This window comes from Callorhinus ursinus, unplaced genomic scaffold (assembly GCF_003265705.2).
Source record: "Callorhinus ursinus isolate GAN/ISIS: 27379988/994484 unplaced genomic scaffold, GSC_fseal_2.0 scaffold13, whole genome shotgun sequence".
Taxonomy (NCBI): domain Eukaryota; kingdom Metazoa; phylum Chordata; class Mammalia; order Carnivora; family Otariidae; genus Callorhinus; species Callorhinus ursinus.
Genome location: NW_027397075.1, coordinates 3431728 through 3450485, shown reverse-complemented (window position 1 = coordinate 3450485; position 18758 = coordinate 3431728). Strand labels below are relative to the sequence as shown.

The 18758-nt window shown below is 50.1% G+C and overlaps 1 protein-coding gene across 5 annotated transcripts in view; it reads right to left on the bottom strand.

Moving 5' to 3' along the window:
- MYH11 (myosin heavy chain 11) overlaps positions 1–18758 on the bottom strand; it is a 109247-nt gene that overhangs the window by 46367 nt on the left and 44122 nt on the right. For 2 of the 5 annotated variants that reach the window (XM_025855636.2, XM_025855638.2), the window contains exons 5-8: positions 7382–7484; positions 5929–5949; positions 3805–3897; positions 2537–2600 (exon numbers count right to left, since the gene is read on the bottom strand). In XM_025855636.2, the coding sequence (XP_025711421.1) occupies positions 2537–2600; positions 3805–3897; positions 5929–5949; positions 7382–7484 (281 nt within the window). The remainder of the gene's footprint in view (positions 1–2536; positions 2601–3804; positions 3898–5928; positions 5950–7381; positions 7485–18758) is intronic. The other 3 variants (XM_025855637.2, XM_025855639.2, XM_073899459.1) reach the window with 2 other exon arrangements.

Here is an 18758-nt window from a genome sequence, read left to right as displayed (position 1 = left end):
ATTTCCTCATCCCTAAGTGCGATGTTGCAGGACGTTAGGGCAGGCCCACCTGTGCCCCACAAGGTAGCAGTGCTGGCCTTCCCGGAGCTCTAAAAGTGCCTAGAAGCTGCCTCACTGTTCCAGCGCACTTCCAACTGTGCGTCCTTAGAAGGCTTGTTAAAATCCAGGGGGCCGGCCCACCCCTGGAGCCCTGCGTCCACAGGGGCAGGGCCCACAGCCTGCATTTCTAACAAGCTCGCAGGTGAGGCAGGTGCTGCTGCCGGGCTATGCACTTTGCCGGCCACGGATCTGAAGGGCAGAAGCTGAGGCCAGAGGGAGGGGTCTCTCCCCGAGACTTGCCGTGAACATAGGAGATGAACAGCTGAGAAGCGTATGCAGGGCTCCAAGAACAGGCTGTAAGACAGATTCCTCCCTGGGTGGGCTGGCCATGCAGACCCAAGATCGTGCGTGGGGGGCTCAGCCCACGGCGGGCACCTGCTCTCAGAGTGGTGGGTTGACAGCCTGGGGCCTGCTTCCTCCAAAACAAACAGGAAGCTGTTCCTTTACATCTAAAGAGTCAGAATCCGGCTGGCCCACCAGTGCCCACGGCCTACTCATCGGCATCCCAGCAGAAGGTCAGGGCCCGGCTGGGTCCTCTGCAGAGACAGCATCTCTACCTCTCAGAGTTGGGCCAGAATTAAATGAGATACTATGTGCCAAGGGCCCAGGCTGGTGCCCAACGCACAGCAACCCCTGCATAAGGTTAATGATCATCAAAATGCCAGAAGTTCTACAATCTCTTTTCCCAGCCCTGGGGCCAGAAGAGGTTCAGGATTTGCTAGATTTTGGACCACTGTGGATATACTATATGAGTAACCTAGGACACTCCCAATGGCGCCGAGGGAGCCCATTAATACTCCCGCAGCAAAAGACATCACTGTTCTCCTGAGGGGAAAAGGGAGACTATAAATAGCCTCTTGTGGGCTCGGCAGGTTTTGCCATCAGCTGAGTTTCGGTTTTCAGAAGTTTCTGGATTTTAGAATTTGTGGACCTGTATCATCAGAGGCCTTGAGGGGAAAACCACCCTGTGTGGCCAGACATAGTCTAATCCGGGGGGGCACCTGGGGGGCATAGGGAGGAAATGCTCGCCCCTCTGTGCCTCAGCAGTTAGGGTTTTGCCCATTTTCCAGTCACATAAACCCGGTTCTGCCGTGCCAGTTTAAGGAGCTAACACTTGCTGTGGATGCTTCTCTAGATGAATGCAGACATTTCATACTGGATGGATGCTGATTTTCTCGGGAACAACGTCCGGGTGGATTAAAATAGAAAATGACAAAAGTTGGGGGCACCTGGGTGGCTCAGTCAGTTAAGCGCCTGACTCTTGATTTCAGCTCAGATCGTCATCTCAGGGTCGTGAGATCGAGGCCCACATCGGGCTCCGTGCTCGGTGGGGAGTCGGCTGGAGAGGCTCTCGCTCTCTCCCTCTCCCTCTGCCCCTCCCTGCCTACCCACATGTGTGCTCTCTCTCTCTCTCTTAAAAAAAAAAAAAATGACAAGAGTTGATGACGGCACAAGAACCACAGATGCTTGCGGTGGGCTGAGCCCTGGGCCGAGGGCCGTACCGGTCCTTCCACGGAACCACAGTTGAACTACAGCTCCACACATAGGCTGTTATCACTCCCATTTCACAGGGGCAAAAGTGAAGCTCAGAGAGGTTAAGCGACTTGCCCCAAGCCCCACAGCTGACATGGCAGAGCGGAGAATGGACAAGACTTGAGCCGCTCTGAAGTCCTCCCTCACCCAGGGCACCAAAATCCAACTACAACACTCCCCAGGGTCCCACAAGTGCCAAGCAAATGCTGTATGAGCAGCTAGAAAAATACAACGTCCTTGAGCCTCAGAGGCACCTGTCATGCTTCTGGGTTGATCAATCACTGAGCCGTAGACTTGGTCCCCGAGTCCAGAAATTTCCAAGTGGCTCACTTTGCCATCCAGAGTCTCAACAATGATGCTCTCTGGGTCCTTCACAGCCACTGCTATTCCTCTGGGCAAGCTCTGTCTTCACCAATTTCCTATCTCTGGGCTGGAAACTGGTTACAGACCAGGTCCCTAGGCAGGACAAGGGGTCCACGGGCTCAAAAAGGAGCAAGGGACGATCACACCAGAGCCAATACTCAACCAGCCTCATTCTGCCCCTGGCGTGGTTCTAATTGCTTTATGTGAGTTAATTCACTTTATTCTCACAACAGCTCTGCGAAGCAGGTTCTGTGATCACCCCCCCCATTGCACTGATGAGGCACAGAGAGGTTGAGTAACTGGTCTGAGGTCACTCAGCTAAGGAGAGGTCAACCCAGAATCAAAGGCAGGCTGTTTGGGTTTCACGTTTGCCTGCTATCAAGAGACAACAACCCCAGGGCAGATCTGTTCTGGAAGGAACCCAAGAGCTGGGGGGGCGGAGCGAGGGGCAGCTCGTCCACCTTTCTGGGGCCTCTCAGGCTGGGGGCAGGAGGTGGGTTGCGGGACAGGTCCCGTGTGACCCAGGCTCAGCAAAGGATACAGGTCTCAATGTTGGCTCCCACGATGTAACCAGTGACATCGAAGTTGATGCGGATGAATTTGCCCTGCCAACAGGAAAACACAGTTCACGGGGGGGAGCTCCCCAGCCTCAGGTCCTCACCCCCGCCCTGCAGATAAGTGGAAAGAGAGACGTCAGGGAGCATTTGAGGGCTGGGGAGGGGACAGAGAGTTTCTTGCAAACCCTCAGAACCTCACGGGTCAGCATGTCGGAAGGAACCACCGTCTGCTGAGCTGGGACGATTTCGGGCCTCGTAGCAACAGCGGAACTTATAAAACACATTCACAGATCAATTTCATTTGGCTCTTGCAACGCCCCTCAGCTGGGCCTGGTTATCCTCGTTTTAAAGGTGGGGAAACTGAGGCTGAGAGAGGTAGTATGACCTGCCCAATGGGCCAGTGCTCCTAAGAGGTAGAGCCACAACTACGGACAAGGCAAATTTTGTGGCTGGAGGGCTCCCTCCTTGCCCCCTGCCCAGAAGCAGGAGGGCCCCGCCACGATCCACCAGGCTCAAGTTCATCCAGCTGGGAATCAGTCCTCCTTGGGACAGGCGAACCAGGTCTTCGAGTCATTAACCACCCACTTTCAGGGTTCTCCTGCCCCTGTGAGGCTCAAGTGAGAAAGGGAGCCCCTTGGAGTCTGGGGAAGTGTACGTGAGAAGGTGGCACCTCCAGCCTCGTTGGCCGTCAGCTCCCCAACTAGGCCACAAGCCTCACAAAGGAACCGCTTCTGAACTGTTTGCCACAATCCTGTGAGCTGGTTCAGCATCTGGTCTACAGCAGGTGCTTAATAAAAACTGAGCAAAGGAAAAAGCAAGAGGATGGTGCATATAACAGTGTACAAATGATTATACACAGTAGGTGCCTAATAAATACTTGCTGAAGGATGTACGTGCCTAGTACATAGTGGGTGCTCAATTCGTGTTTTGCTGAATAAATGGATGAGTATTAAATGTCTAGCACCTACAGGAGCTCGGTAACTCGTTACTGAATAAATGTCAAATGCCTAACAGGTGCCTCGTATACAAACAAAATGAATATCTGTTGAGTGAATGAATGAATGAATGAATGAATGAATGAAGGGATGTGTGGCAGGAGCCCTTGCAGCCTTGAAAGGTCACAACAGGACTGAAGGTACGAGCAAAATGCTGTTGTGAGGTACTCCTCCACCCGTTCTGTCTCAGGCTCCCTGCGCACACAGACTCTGCGTTCTCAGGCAGGTGGGGACACCACAGGAGTTTTGCTACTTACAAATCGTGAAGAGTTGTCGTTCTTGACCGTTTTGGCATTGCCGAAAGCCTCCAGAATCGGGTTTGCTTGCAGAAGCTGCTTTTCCAGCTCACCCTAAAATTTATTCACATCTAGTTAGTGGAGAAAGTAACCCAGGCATTGACAGTTCTGCCCTAGATGGAGGTTGCCCCAAAACTCTGCCCTTAACCTACAGGTTCTCTCCTATCCTATCTCCTACCCTGTTTGAGACTCCAATGCTAATGTCCAGATTTACTCCAGGGTTTCAGAAGAGAAGCAACCGGCCAGGCTTTCTGATAGCTAAGACATCTGTTCCCCAGGAAGGCCACTTTCTGAACCACTGCACAATGCTGAGGACGTCATTTACATTGTAATGAACTGTGCTCCGTGGAGTTGTGCAGGGCACAACCTGCGCTGCTGTCCATGGCAGTTCTGCTGCTGCGCACATTTAACAAGCAGCTGTCTTCAAGTTAACCACTACAATCCTCCTCCTGATGGTTTTAGTGTGATTTTTTTTTTTTTTAAGTTGCAAGTTTTCTTTTCTCAGGACGAGTTTTCTGAAGTACTTTGTGGAAGGCAAATAAGGAATGCACAAAACCCACCGGGAATACTCTTAACCCACTGCAGAACAAAGCTTCAAAGCAGGTTGCCTGAGCTCCATTCATCAGGTTAAATGCAGCTGAGACTGTACACAGCCCATCGGCCCCCTCTGAGGGGACTCCTGTGCACAAACGCGGTCACGTGATTAATCGTGGCAGGAAAGGGCCAACAAGTTAAGTCATGCCAGGAAAGCGATGAGTTGCTTTTGCCTAGCCCCAGAACATGGCGGTTGCAGACTGGCCCAGTGGCCTCCCCATCCAAGCTCTTCCTCTGGGCCTCCCCTGGGAAGTGCTGGGACCTGCGGGTTTCCTCCTTGCTCCCTCTGTGAATTCCCGGTCCCTTTCCTCAGGGCACCAGGGCGGGGCTAAAAAGAAGCTGGGAACAGTTCTAGAAGGAAGTGGGAGTGCACAGTTCTCTCCCTGTGCCTCTGTCCACCAGGAGGGCGTCATGGGTAGCTGTCCCTAGAGGGGACAGGAAGCGGCTACTTTTTTCTGTGTTTATTCAAAGGTTCCCTTTCTAGAATGGGAATTCCAGCTGATGGGACCAAAAGATCCTTCTCAGGACAGCTTTAAACATGGACATCTGGTCCCAACCGCTCATTGTATGGATGATGAGACTGTGGCTCAGAGAGGTTAAGTGACTTGGCCAGGGTCACACAGGATTAGATCCCAAGTAAGAATCCTGATTCTCCTTCTGATCCATCCATGACACGGCCTCCCAGGATCTCACTAAGATGGACTGAGTGTGATCCTAGCACAAGCTAGGACCTCTGAGGATCTCTTCCAGAAGGGGACCCATACGCCAGCCCCCCAAGCTCTGCGTTAGAGATGAGTTTACATCTGCAGAGGTCCAGGTAGGACCCCGTTGGGTGTCGCATAGCTGGGGCCTTACCGTGCCACCAAAGCTAGTGCATCGCAAACTCCAAGTCTCCTGTTTCTGGAGCCCTGGGTCAAGCAACCAGCATGCAAAGACAGACACGCACTGCACACACATGCACGGGGACACATCGGTGCGCAGGGGACGGGGCTCAGGGGAGAAACGTAGGGATGATGGCAGGCAGGAGGGAGGGAGGGAGGGAGGCATGCCACAGCAGTGCCATTAACTGACTGTCAATCAAGCCAGGGAAGCTTCAGGGCCAGAGTGTCCTAAAATGCTCAACCAGAGGGGACAGATGTTTCTAGGGCGGTCCAATCAGGGGTACCGGTGGTAGATGCGTTGGTGGGAAGGGTGGGGGGCGGGATTCATTCTGAACTGGAGAATTCCATTCCAGGCTGGAGGAAAACCTGGAGAATTCCAAGGGGAGTCCCGCGGGTGGCGCCCGGGGCCCCCCCACCCCACTCGTTGGCATCGGACCCCCCCCACTGGAGGGCACTTGGGTGAGCTGGTTGGTTTGGGCTGTGAAAACTCAGGGGTCCCCTCCCCTTCTACCATCAGCTACAGGACTTCAGTGGGTGCAACAGGAGCATGCAGGTCTAAATACACTCCGTGCCTCCCGTACACACCAGGAAAACACTCTTAGTTACTCACGTAGGCAAGAGCTGGGCCCTGCTGTAGTTGAACAATACAGTATAAAACAAATGTCAGAGTCATTCCAATCACGTGCACGTCCGGGGCTGGAGAATTAGGACTGCAATCCCGCCCTCTTCCCAGACAGCCTGGAGCCCCCAAGGTAATTGGGGGGGGGCAGCAACTTTTCTTTGATCCTGGTTCCTTTCTGTTTCACTCGTTCCTTGTAAGAATTTCTCAGAGACTCAGACATTTCAAAAGTTTTTGTCATTGCGGGGGCCAAGGTGGGCTCTTGAAATGTGATCAGTGAGATACTGACTGAGATGGGTTTGCAGAGGCAGAGAAAAAAAGTGTCTGGCATATCGTAGGCCCTTGGTAGAGATCAGTCATTTTTAAGTATTGTTATGTCTTACGTTGACTATTATAGGGAAAGAAGAGGCAGCAGGAAGCAATGTTTCATGGCCGTGTAAACTTAACCGTTAGGATGACGTGTTCCTATACACTGTGCCAGAGATAGTTTGGAAATGCGGGATCTCCTGCATTTGTTGGAGGGAGGGGGGGGGAGTTTGGGCCACAAGCGGCGCCCGCCCCAGACAAGCTGTCTCTGTGATGGATCCAGAGCCGTCTGTGAGGTCTAGAAAGCAAGACCCCCAAGCTGTCTTCAGGCCTCCACGCTGCCATCTCCCCAGCCCCAAACCTCCAGACAGAGGCGCCGGCAAGTCCCTCAAGCAGCCCCACTGCGTGTCCCCTCCTCGGGGACAGATGAGGCAGCGGCTGAGATGGGGGAGGAAGAAGAAAGGGATGGACCCCAGGAGGGATGATTCTAGAAACCTGCTCTTCTTTTCCTCGAATTGCGCCATTGTGGGTTTACCTGTGGGATTATCTGACAGCGATCCCTCTTTCCCACCCGTCTAGAAGCCCGGTGAATTGAATGACAGCATCGCTGGGACTCATGGCCGGACCCCAGCCCACGATGCCCAGCACTCAGGGGACGCGCGGTCACGGCCCTGGACCAAAGCCCATAGCTGAGTGACACTGCTACTCCCTTCCCCTGGGGTCCTAGTCAGAGGGGCACGTGGAGGAGTGACAGGGGCGTCCAGTCCTAGGGAGTTTACAGAGATTCGTTTACAGGGCGGTTCTCAATCTGGGTGCCCCAGAGGACACCTGGCGATGCCAGCGGCCGTTTGCGGCCGGCACGGCTCGGTAGAGATGTTGCTACCAGCATCTTGTGGGGGAGAGGTCGGGGTGCTGTTAAAAGTCCTACAGCGCCCAAGTCATGAAACAGGACCCCTCAGGATGATGATCGGGGCTGAGGCGAGGAATCGGCCAGAGCCAAAGGGCCCACCCAGCTGGAAAAAGACCCCTCCTGTGAGTTGCCGGGCAAGGGGCCCGATAAACATGGATCCAGGGCCTCTCAATGGAGCCCAGAGACCCATGTGCTGGGCCTTAGCCACTGAACAGGAGTTGTACCCACCGTGATGCTCGTATCCTTCTTGCCCTTGTGGGAGGAGGCCACCACGGCCAGGTACTGGATGACTTTCTTGGTGTTTTCCGTTTTCCCGGCTCCGGACTCCCCTCTGAAAGACACGGGAACAGTGAGCCACTGGAAATAAGCCTATTCTCGTTCTAGAGCTCTGGGCCATTTGCCAGGTAGGGCAAGGGAGGCTCCCAGAGGGGAAGCGACTTGCCCAAGGTCATGGCACCGGCACAGAGCTGGGCTGGGCCTCAAATGCTAGCCGCCACCTCAATGTACGACTCCCGAGAGGGCCCAGGAAAGGATTCGGATGCAAAGAGGAAGAAAGAAAAACTGAGTTTTCCTACCAAGGTCCAAACTTAGGTTTATCTGGAATCATCTACTTTTTGTTTAAAATATTTTATTTTTTTAGAGCATTTTCTAGCTTCGCAACAAGGTTGCGCAGAAAGTACACTGAGTTCCTCTATCCCCCTGTCCCTCGATGTGCACAGCCTCCCCCCGTGACCAACACCCCCCCCCCCCGTCAGAGCGGTGCATTTGTTATAATCAACGAACTTACACTGACATATCATCACCCAAAGTCCGGAGTTTACATCAGGGTTCATGCTTTGGTGCTGGACGTTCTGTGGGTTTGGACACACGTAACGTGACATGAATCCATCATTATAGTACCACACAGAAGAGTTTCTCTGCAAATCACCTACTTTTAAGGCATCATTAGCTTCGTTGACAGATAGAAAGATCAGGCAAAGGGCAGCCTTCTGGGAAGGAAACAGGTACCTCTTAGAGTGCCAGACCCTCAGGTAAAACTTTTAGAAGCTTCCCTTACAGGTTATCCCACCAATCACTGGGCAGATTTAAGTCCCTTCATCCTCAGGAGAAGCCCACTCTGATTGTAAGATGGCTAGCTAATGATCCGAGTCAAGTATCTGAGGATAAACCTGGTTGAAATAATTCACACCAAAGTATAAATGACTGATATGTTCAGATCAGCAGAGCACTGTTTGTCTTTTCAAAAGAGCACTCCTAGAATATGGCAGATTTTTTTTCAATCAAATGGCCTTCTTGAACCACCTGCCTCTCTTGGCCACCAAAGATCATCATGGTGGGACTGCTTCACTCTAGGTTCCTAGGTACTGACTCTAATTCCCATCCTTCCTGGTGAATTGGAAGGACAGGGCCTCAACCAAAACTTTCTTCCCTTCTCGTCCTCCCCTCCCATTTTCTTGTTTTTCCTTTATTTGCCTAGACTCTCTCATTTTCTGAGCTCACTGAATATTCTGATATGCAAGAGATAATTTTTTTTTTAAGTCTGGAAAAGAATGTGTCTACCGCGAGGTCAGCTCAAGGTTCTCCACCCTGAACCAGTACCACAGCACTAATGCAGTCCCTGCTCTTTTTCCTAATTAGGAAAGAAAGAAATTAATCTGCCCTGCCAAGCACCCATTCACAACTTTGCTCATAGCTAAAAAAGAAAGAAACACGTGCCCTGAATTTCTGGATCTAGTGCTGTGGGCCCCAATGTCCGGGTATCCAGTGTCTGATCTCCGGGAACGCCGGCCTTAGACTTACCCTCTCCCTCTTCCTAATGGTTATCCCAGTGGCCACATCATTTCATGTAGCCTCAGAGGTACTTGGTGAACGGGGACCCATGGAGTCAATTATCCCTATTTCTTGAGGGGAAAATAGAGTCTAAAAAAAAAAAAAACTTTTTTTTTTTTTTAATTTTAAGGAGAGAGTTGCCTTTTTAGGGGGTGGAGAGGTCCCATGCTAATTGTTTCACATGCATTATCTCCTTTAGCCTCCCTCCCCCAATCCTGAAGATAGGATAGACCACTTCCCAGTTATTACAGAAGAGGAACTCTGGCCCAGAGTGGGTAAGCAACTTGCCCTAGGTCACACAGTGAGGCAAGGGCATGGTCAGAACTGAAAGTCAGGTCTCTGATTCCAGTGCAGTCAGGACTCTTCCTACTACATTTGCCTAGTCATTCCACGACACAGGCCCACCCCTCTCGGAACTTGCTTTCTAAGGCCAGAGGAACCAATGAACCAAGCCATTCAGTCATTTACACCATAGTATGAATTACTTCAATCAGGCTAACATCAGAATGCTTGACAGACATCACCCCAGACTGAAGGGGCAGGTTCTGGTTGGAGCAAGAGGAAGGAGAGAAAATCTGAGTGTGGGAAGCCACCTTCATAGGTGATCCTGAGCCTATACAGCTCTAAGACAGTACACGCAATGTCCAGATCCCCAGATCCTCCCCTTTCCCACAGTAATCTCGTTTTCCACCTTTACTTTCAGCCTCTCCCACCTCTTCTCTTTTACAACAAAGATATTGGCATGACCATGACTGTGGCCCTGGCCTTTGACCTTACGAGGGAGGGGAAGCAAGACATATACTCTGGGAATCTGCTTCTCCCCATGTGGGCTGCTTGGCTCAACAGTTTCTAAGTTTAATTGATAAAAATAAATTGTCCTGGGAAACTGTGCCAAAGAAAACTCCAAAGCTCCAGGCCCACAGATGTCTGAAGATTGATGTGCTCAGGGCTGCTTTAGAAACATTAATATCTTTGCTTTTCTGACCCCTGAACTCCGGGGGTAAAGATGTCTTCCTGAACGACGCACCCGAAACCTCTGTCCTATTTCGTAGGGAACTTGGTGCCCAGTTCCCTCCTCATGACCATATCAGGCCTCCTGGCTTTGTAATCCTCCCACTGCCAAGTCCTGCCCCAAAGGCAACGGGCGCTTTAACCCCAGCTGGGCTGGCTTCATGGGAGGGCCCTGTGCTTGACTTTGCGTTCTGATGTTGCCATCTTGAAATTCTTAACACTTTTTGAGTAAAGGGCTCTGCGTTTTCATTTTGCGTAATTTTACACATCATGTGGCTGGTCCCGGGTCCTAGGGTTGAACACCATTTACAAGTCCATTTCAGCCTGTGGTCAGCCCTTGGCAGCAAAGCCAGATTAGCTCTGGGTTTCAGAGCTGTTCAGTCCCTGGTCCTCATGGGACTCCTGCCCCTGTAGCCGGGGAGGTCCTCTAGCAATTGTGCTGTTCAACTCCTACACACCCTGCAAAGCCCAGATAAGCATTGCCTCTGTTCTGAATGCTGTCTCTAGACAGGAGCAATGCCTCCTTCTCCTACAGCATCAATCAGCAGAACAGCTCAAGCGGCCCCAAGGTGAGACTGTCTGAGTTCAAATCCCTGCTGGGCCAGTTACCTGTGTGACCTTGGGCAGGTCATTTAACTACTCCCTTGCCTTGGTTTCCTTACCTGCAAAATAGGTATAATTAAAGCACTTACATGATTGTTGTAAGGATTTATTTTTTTTAATTTTTTAATTTTTTTAAAAGATTTTATTTATTTATTTGAGAGAGAGAGAATGAGAGATAGAGAGCACGAGAGGGAAGAGGGTCAGAGGGAGAAGCAGGCTCCCTGCCGAGCAGGGAGCCCGATGCGGGACTCGATCCCGGGACTCCAGGATCGTGACCTGAGCCGAAGGCAGTCGCTTAACCAACTGAGCCACCCAGGCGCCCCTGTTGTAAGGATTTAAATAAGTGAATGTATAAAAGTGTTTAGAACAGTGCCAGATATACAAAAAGGCAAGCCATGATTACTTATAACCATTTCTTCCCTAATGCTTATATAAATACTTATATATTAATGCTTATATAATGTTTATATTCTGTTTATATCATTATCTTCAACATTCATACTATTATTAAAACATAAATCCTATTCTATTTTTCCACTGTATAAGCCAGGAGTCCGCAAACCAATTCCTGTAAAGAGCCAGATAGTAAATACTGTAGGCTTTGTGGGTCATGCATTCTCTGTCCCAACTACTCAGCTCTGCCGTTGTCAATAAAACTTTATTTACAAACAACAGTGAAGGGCCGCATTTGGCCCACCAGAGTTTGCCAACCCCTGGCAGTGGTCTCCCAACGCTTTCCTGTCCATTTTAGATTAAAGTTCAAAATCTTCCCCAGGGCCCAGAAGACCGCCCCCCCCCCAGTTCCCTCTGACCTCCTGCCCCACTACCCCCTCCTCTCTTAATCCAGCCCCTTGTCACATACAGGTTACTCCCTGCACACATAGCTCTCTCTCAACCCAGGGCCTCTCCATACCTCACCTAGGCCCCTGTTTGTTCACACTCTATGAACTACATGCTAGACCACAGGACTCAGCTCTAAACATTACATTTGCTCACTTTCCAGTTTCTTGATGGCATAATCGCCTATAGTAAATTGTGAGTCCCGACTGGGCTTATCTGGACCCCTAATTGTTTTTTTTAATTTTTAAAAAAGATTTATTTATTTATTTGACAGAGAGAGACACAGCGAGAGAGGAACACAAGCAGGGGGAGTGGGAGAGGGAGAGGCAGGCCTCCCGCTGAGCAGGGAGCCCGATGCGGGGCTCGATCCCAGGAACCCAGGGATCATGACCTGAGCCGAAGGCAGCCACCTTAACGACTGAGCCACTCAGGCGCCCCTGGACCCCTAATTATTTTGAAAAAGCTCATATCCTGCTATCAACATGTTGGTCCTCAAGTCACTTTGGCTGATTGTGACAATAGCCCAAATGAAATTTAATAAGGAGAGTTAAGCGGATGATGGTTTGGGGGCGACTGGACACATGTGCAAATAAAAGTTGAATGGCTACAGCCAATGCCCACTCACTGGGCGCTGGCCATGTTCAGGGGCAGTATGCTAGGGGACAAGGACACTGTCCCACCCTCACTGAGCTTACGTTCCAGGAGAGGGAGACAGAAATTAGCCAAGGAAATAAGTAAGTCATTTAAATCAAGGTCATCTGAGGGTCTGTTATGGCTATATCAGGGCGGCACAATGGGGGGCTGGGGCCAGGGGGTCTGTTGGTGGGTAGCCAGAGGGGGAGCAGAGCTCTGCAAGATGCAGGTGGTAGCCTGATGCGTGGGGTGTGTTACTAACAGTGAAATCACTAACGAAAAGCCACAAAAATGCACTGTGGTACTAAATCTAGCACACAAAGGACACAGTCAGGGAGCTGAAACACAAAGGCAGAGCTCCCTCTGCTGGGGGAACGTGTGCGTCATCGGGCTCTGCATCTTGGTTGGGGGTTACAAATAAATTTTAGCAAGTAGGTGAATTTGCAAATATGGAATCAAGAAATAATAAGGACCGACTGTATATATATCTTTATATATACTTATGTATATTTTTTAAGTCTGGAAACAGTCACAGCTACCATCCATAGAGGGGGGGTTAAATAAAACACAGCATTTCTGGGCAGCCTCAAGGAGGGAGGCTGGATTACGCATGATCAGACAGAACGCCCTCCAAGATCCACTGCTGAGTGGAAAAAGCAAGAACAGATCAGCACATGCAGGAGGCAACCATTGTGTTTTCTAAAATCTAGAGTTCTGGATCCTCCTGGGGAGGAAAAAAAAAAAAAACAACCAAAACCCAACCAGCTCTGGGAACAGTTCATCAGCATTCTCCCATGGCATAAGTTTGTCTGGGGAAGGATCACAGCTGCCCCTCGAATGGGTGTGAGCTTTCCAGTTTGCCACAGTCCCCACCACTCCCTAATGTCACCCCTGACCTAATCCACCCCTTTCTGTTCCCTACCAGCCTCTCCGAGGCATTAGCATTTGTAACTTCTGGTGTGAGGATACAATGAATGTCTGTACGTGGCTAGCTATAGATCTACCAGCCAGGCCTAAATGCATTAAGATAATCATGGACATAGCTTATCATGATTATGATTCGCCACTAGTCATCATCTGTCACCCCATACGGTTCTCCTTGCTTTCGCCTGGCATGGCTGAGGGCAAAGCTGCACTTTTAAAAATAACTGACAAGTAACAGTTATGTTCGCTGAGCGTTAAATGACATCATCAGGCACTGGGCGCTGTGCTTTCCGTGAATTAACTCATATATTCCTCACAGCCGCCCTGTGAGGTGGGTGCAGCTGTCTACTTCACAGGCAAGGAAACTGAGGCGCAGACAGGGTAGGTGGCTGTCTGTGAGATTATGGCAGAGCCGAGTCCCAGACTCCCTTCTTCTCTGTCTAGCTCGCTGGCTGCCCCTAAAATGAAAATCTGGCCTGTTCTGGAGCCAAAATGGCCCTATGTTGCCTCGCTTGGGGCAGCCCAGTATAGTCACAACATCGCTTAGGGGCCAAAGGGACCCCAGCACCTCCTATCACTTTACTTCGCCAGCCAGCAGGGTTGGCTAACAGTCTGAGGACCCCTGTGCCAGGGTGGGCTCACTCCCAGCCTAGCCTAGGCTCCCCATGAGCTGAGACCAGGGCCCTCTCTTCAGCCCCTGCATGCGCCAAGTAACCCCAGACGGGTTTCTCCCACAAGACCCGCACCCAGGGGTCAGCAATCGGGGGGATGAACCAGACATTCTCACTGCAAAACGAGCACCATGATCTCCAGGATCCCCCAGTCCTCCCCCAGCTCATGTTTGCCGCCCCTTCTGAACTCCCCAACGGGCCACAGAGGGGAGGCATGGGAGCCCCTTTCCTCTGTTGGCAGGGACTCCCCAGAGCCACACCACCCTCTCTCCACCCCAACGCCATTGGTGGGTGTACACAGTTTGGAGTCAGCCATGCTTTCGGCATCCCCCAGAAAGATGCCTGTGCCGGGTGTTGCCATCCCTGTGAGCTCGCTGGCTGGCCCACCTGCCTCACAGGCGCACGTCACGCTAGATAAAAACCTGGGTGTTCCCAGCTCCACCCCAGGCCACTGAGTCAGGAGTCTCCCGGGTGAACCCAGACCGTCAGGCTCCTGAACCAGTCGCTCAGCAACTGATGTGCAGCCACATCTGGGGACAGAGTCTAGCAGGACCTGCACCCCAGGGGTACCTGAGATGGTTTTAAGCAGTCACAGTCCCCAAAATTACCTGACCAGGGAAACCACAATTGGCACACATGATGACTAAACGCAGCAGGTACAACGCGAACCAGGTGATGAGGCTTAACATCACCAGGGACAGGTCACATTAGTGTCACGTGGATGTCACATGGGTTTGACGTACCCCCTGATATGGTGGGATGAAGAAGGCAGCTCACCTCGGCGTCATTCTCCCCAAAACCCATAACCCCAGTCTAACGACTGAGAACATCAGACAAACCCAAACTGAGGGATGTTCTGCTAAATCCCTGATCAGTCCTCAAAACTGTCAGGGTCAGGGGCGCCTGGGCGGCTCAGTCGGTTAAGCGTCTGCCTTCAGGTCGGGTCATGATCCCGGGGTCCTGGGATCGAGCCCCGTATCGGGCTCCCTGCTCAGCGGGGAGTCTGCTTCTCCCTCTCCCTCTGCCCCTGCTCATGTTCTGTTTCTCTCTGTCAAATAAATAAATAAAATCTTTAAAACAAACAAACAAACTACCAGGGTCATGAAAAACAAGAAAGTTTGAGAAACTGTCACAGCCAAGGAGAGACGAGGGAGACAGGACGACAAGATGTCATTCCGGATGGAATCGTGGGACAGAAGCACATTAGTAGAAAACCGTGAAACCTAAGGTCTATAGTTTAACAACGACGAGCCAACATCGTTGTCTTAGTGTGATAAACGTGGTGACGTCACATGTTACTATCAGGAGAAACTGAGACTTGGCAGGTGGGATATAGGAACTCTCTACACCATCTTGGCAACTTTTTTTGTAAATCTAAAATCATTTCAAATGTATTCTATTTTTTAAGTGATTCCACTTAAAGAATACTACTAATTTAACAATAAGGTGCACATACAGCCAAAATCCTAACCACGGTGCCAGGAAAATGAGGTCTGGGAAACATGAGTTCTTTTTCAAACCAATCTCCAGAATCAGGAGGCTTACACCACACAGACTTTGCTTTTGTGGCTCCTGCATCTTGGGTCCTACCTCCCCATCCTCAAAGAAAGAAGCTGAGGAATCACAGAGGAAGTTCTGCCCACAAAGTTGGACGTCATCATATATTTGTTTGGGAATAAAAAAATTTTTTAAGATTTTATTTATTTATTTGAGAGAGAGAGAGAGAGAGCACAAGCAGGGGGAGTGGCCGGCAGAGGGAGAGGGAGAAGCAGACTCCCCGCTGAGCAGGGAGCCCGATGCGGGGCTCGATCCCAGGACCCTGGGATCACGACCTGAGCCGAAGGCAGACGCTTAACTGACTGAGCCACCCAGGCACCCCAAGGATAAAATTTAAAATGACCTAAGAGCTTCAAGTGTTTCACTAACTCCATGGAGGGTCAGCAGTCATCCAAAAAGGATATTTGTAAATAACATGGAAATGTGACATCAGTGGAATGTCAAGTGAAAAAAAGCAAGAGAAAAAGATGTATGCACACAATTGAGTTCGTGTTTATGTTTAAAACTGCCTAGGAAAAACAACAACAACAACAAGAAGGGGCTGCACCAAGGCTTACTGGGGCCAAACTTGGCAGTGGACTGTGGGTAAAGTTTTCCTATTGTTCACTGCTGGGTATTTATCCGCTTTACTCTTACAGTTACAAAAAAATTAAATATATGGGCTCGCATGCATTTTACATTTCAATTTAATTTAAATTAAAAATTATTTATTTAGTCTTTAGGGTAGAATGGAAAAAAGAGAAAAAGCAAGTGGAGAGAAGTTTATTGATTTGCCTAAAGCTGGGAGTCAGCAAATTTTTCTATAAAGGGCCAGAGAGTAAATATTTGAGCCCCTGAGGCACACAAATGATTTCTGTTGCACGTACTCAACTCAGCCATAGTAGCGCAAACTCAGCCACGAGCCACACAGAAATGAATGGGTGTGGCCGTGTTCCAATAAAACTTTATTTATAAAAACAAACAGAGGGCCAGATTTGGCCCTTGGGTGACAGTTTGCTGACTCCTGGCATAAAATCACAGAAGTCTAACTCAGGGATCCTCGGATCTGTGAAAGCAGAGATTCACTGCAGCCAGGATTCTGATTCTTAAGCCTGGGCCTCACCCTCAAAAACCATGGTGCCTCCAGCAAGCAAAGGCTCAACAAAACTCTGGCAAAATGCCACCACTACTTCAGACAACAGCCAACAATGGTGCAGGATCTACTACGTGCCAGGACACATGCTCAGTTCTTCCCCGACATTGCCCCTTCAATCCTCCCAACCACCCTAGGATGTGGCCACAACTGACAGCCCCATTCTACAAATGAGGAGACCGAGGTTTGCAGACTTACCCAGCTTGCCCAAGCACAAACTGCTGCCATGCAGCAAGGCAGGAAGGCAGACCTAGCCCTGTGCCTCCAAGGTCCCACCTCTGAACCACAAGGGCTGCCCTCTTGAGATTATCTGGGACCCTCAGTATTGCACTGCGTTATCAAAATCCTGTAGGCTTTTACCAAGAAGCGGTTCTTCTTCAAAAACAGAGCAGAAGGGATGGGGGGAGGTGGGTCAAAGTAGGAGGCCTGCTTGGGAGGGAACTCCGGCCAGGCCATGGGTGAGGCACCCAGTGGAATCCCCTTGGAAACCCTATCGTTTTACAAGAGTCAATGCGGGCCCCAGGGGAGAGCGGGAGAAGGGAGCTGTCGGCCTGAGTCACCTCCCCTGGAGGAGAGACTGGCCTGAGACCAGAGTCTGAGCACCCCAAGTGGGAAGTGCAGACCCAGGTGACTCATGCCCCAGACTCTGACAGCACCAGTGTGCGTCCCCAAGAAGCCCTTCTGGCCTCCTTGAATGGTCAGAAAGATCTGGTCTACCTCTTTTCCATGCCTTCATCCCAGCCTGCAAGACCCTGCCTGGTTGGCTCCCTGACCACACCTTCCTATCCATCCCCTTCCCCACTCTGCCCCAGCCCATCCAACCTTCTCCGTTCCCCAAAAGGCAAATGGTCCCTACCTCAGGACCTCTCCCCTTGCTGTTCCCCACCTGAAACTCTTCTCCCAAATTCTTCTGGGGGCTGGCTCCTTGTCACAAAGTTTTCACATCATGCCTTACAAGTGGTTGAGCCAGCATGGGCAGGCTGAAAATCTTTTTCTCTAAACCAATGCACTAAATACAAAAGCCACCAGTGTGGGTCCTGGATGTCCGGGAATGGCTCTTCCCAGACAGAGGGCTCCTTCTGAGGGACACACTCTGGCCAAACTGACCTCTTAGTTTCTTAATTAGAACATGCTCCATCTGACTCCAGTGCCTTTGCACATGCTGGAACTGCTTCCCCCTTTTCCTCTGCTATTTCTGCCAAAATATCACGTCTTTGGAGAAGCCTTTCTCGTTCTGCCCAATTAGAATACTTCTTATGTGTAGATTCTTCTAGTTCCTTACGTGTTTCAGTCTTTGTAATTTTCACAGTTTGTAATTACACACTTACTTGAGTGATTTAAGAAAATGTGTATGTGGTCCACAATAGCCAAACTGTGGAAAGAGCCAAGAGGCCCATCGACAGATGAATGGATAAAGAAGATGTGGTATATATACACAATGGAATATTATGCAGCCATCAAAAGGAATGAGATCTTGCCATTTGCAACGACGTGGATGGAACTGGAGGGTGTTATGCTGAGTGAAATAAGTCAATCAGAGAAAGACATGTATCACATGACCTCACTGATATGAGGAATTCTTAATCTCAGGAAACAAACTGAGTGTTACTGGAGTGGTTGGGGGTGGGAGGGATGGGGTGGCTGGGTGATAGACATTGGGGAGGGTATGTGCTACGGTGAGCGCTGTGAATTGTGCAAGACTGTTGAATCACAGATCTGTACTTCTGAAACAAATAACGCAACATATTTTAAGAAAAAAAGAAAAGAAGAAGATAACAGGAGAGGAAGAAAAGGGGAGTATGTCAGAGGGGGAGACGAACCATGAGAGATGATGGACTCTGAAAAACAAACTGAGGGTTCTAGAGGGTAGGGGGGTAGGGGGATGGGTTAGCCTGGTGATGGGTATTGAGGAGGGCACGTTCTGCATGGAGCACTGGGTGTTATGAACAAACAATGAATCATGGAACACTGCGTCAAAAACTAATGATGTAATATATGGTGATTAACATAACAATAAAAAATTAAAAAAAAAAAGAGTTGGATGCTTAACCACCCAGGTGCCCCACTAGCCACCCATATTCTTAACAAATCCATGAAGGTGCTGTTTAAAGTCCCTCATTTTGCGCATTTAGCTATGTTCTGTTTTTGGTATGCAGACCTGACTTCTTGACTGCAGGTCTCTCAAACCAGCACTTGGTGCTCTCTAGGCAAGTTTTAAGGGAAACTCAAACCTGAAGCCCACTGTGTTAATAAACAAAACAAACCAAATCAAAACAAAACTTCAATGAGCCATCATATGTAAATGTATTATAGAGATGTAGAAGAAGGCATTTTCCAAAGGATGCAAACAAGCAGTGAGACTTCCTTGCTACACAGAGTATGTTAAGAAACAGCTCTTCAGGGG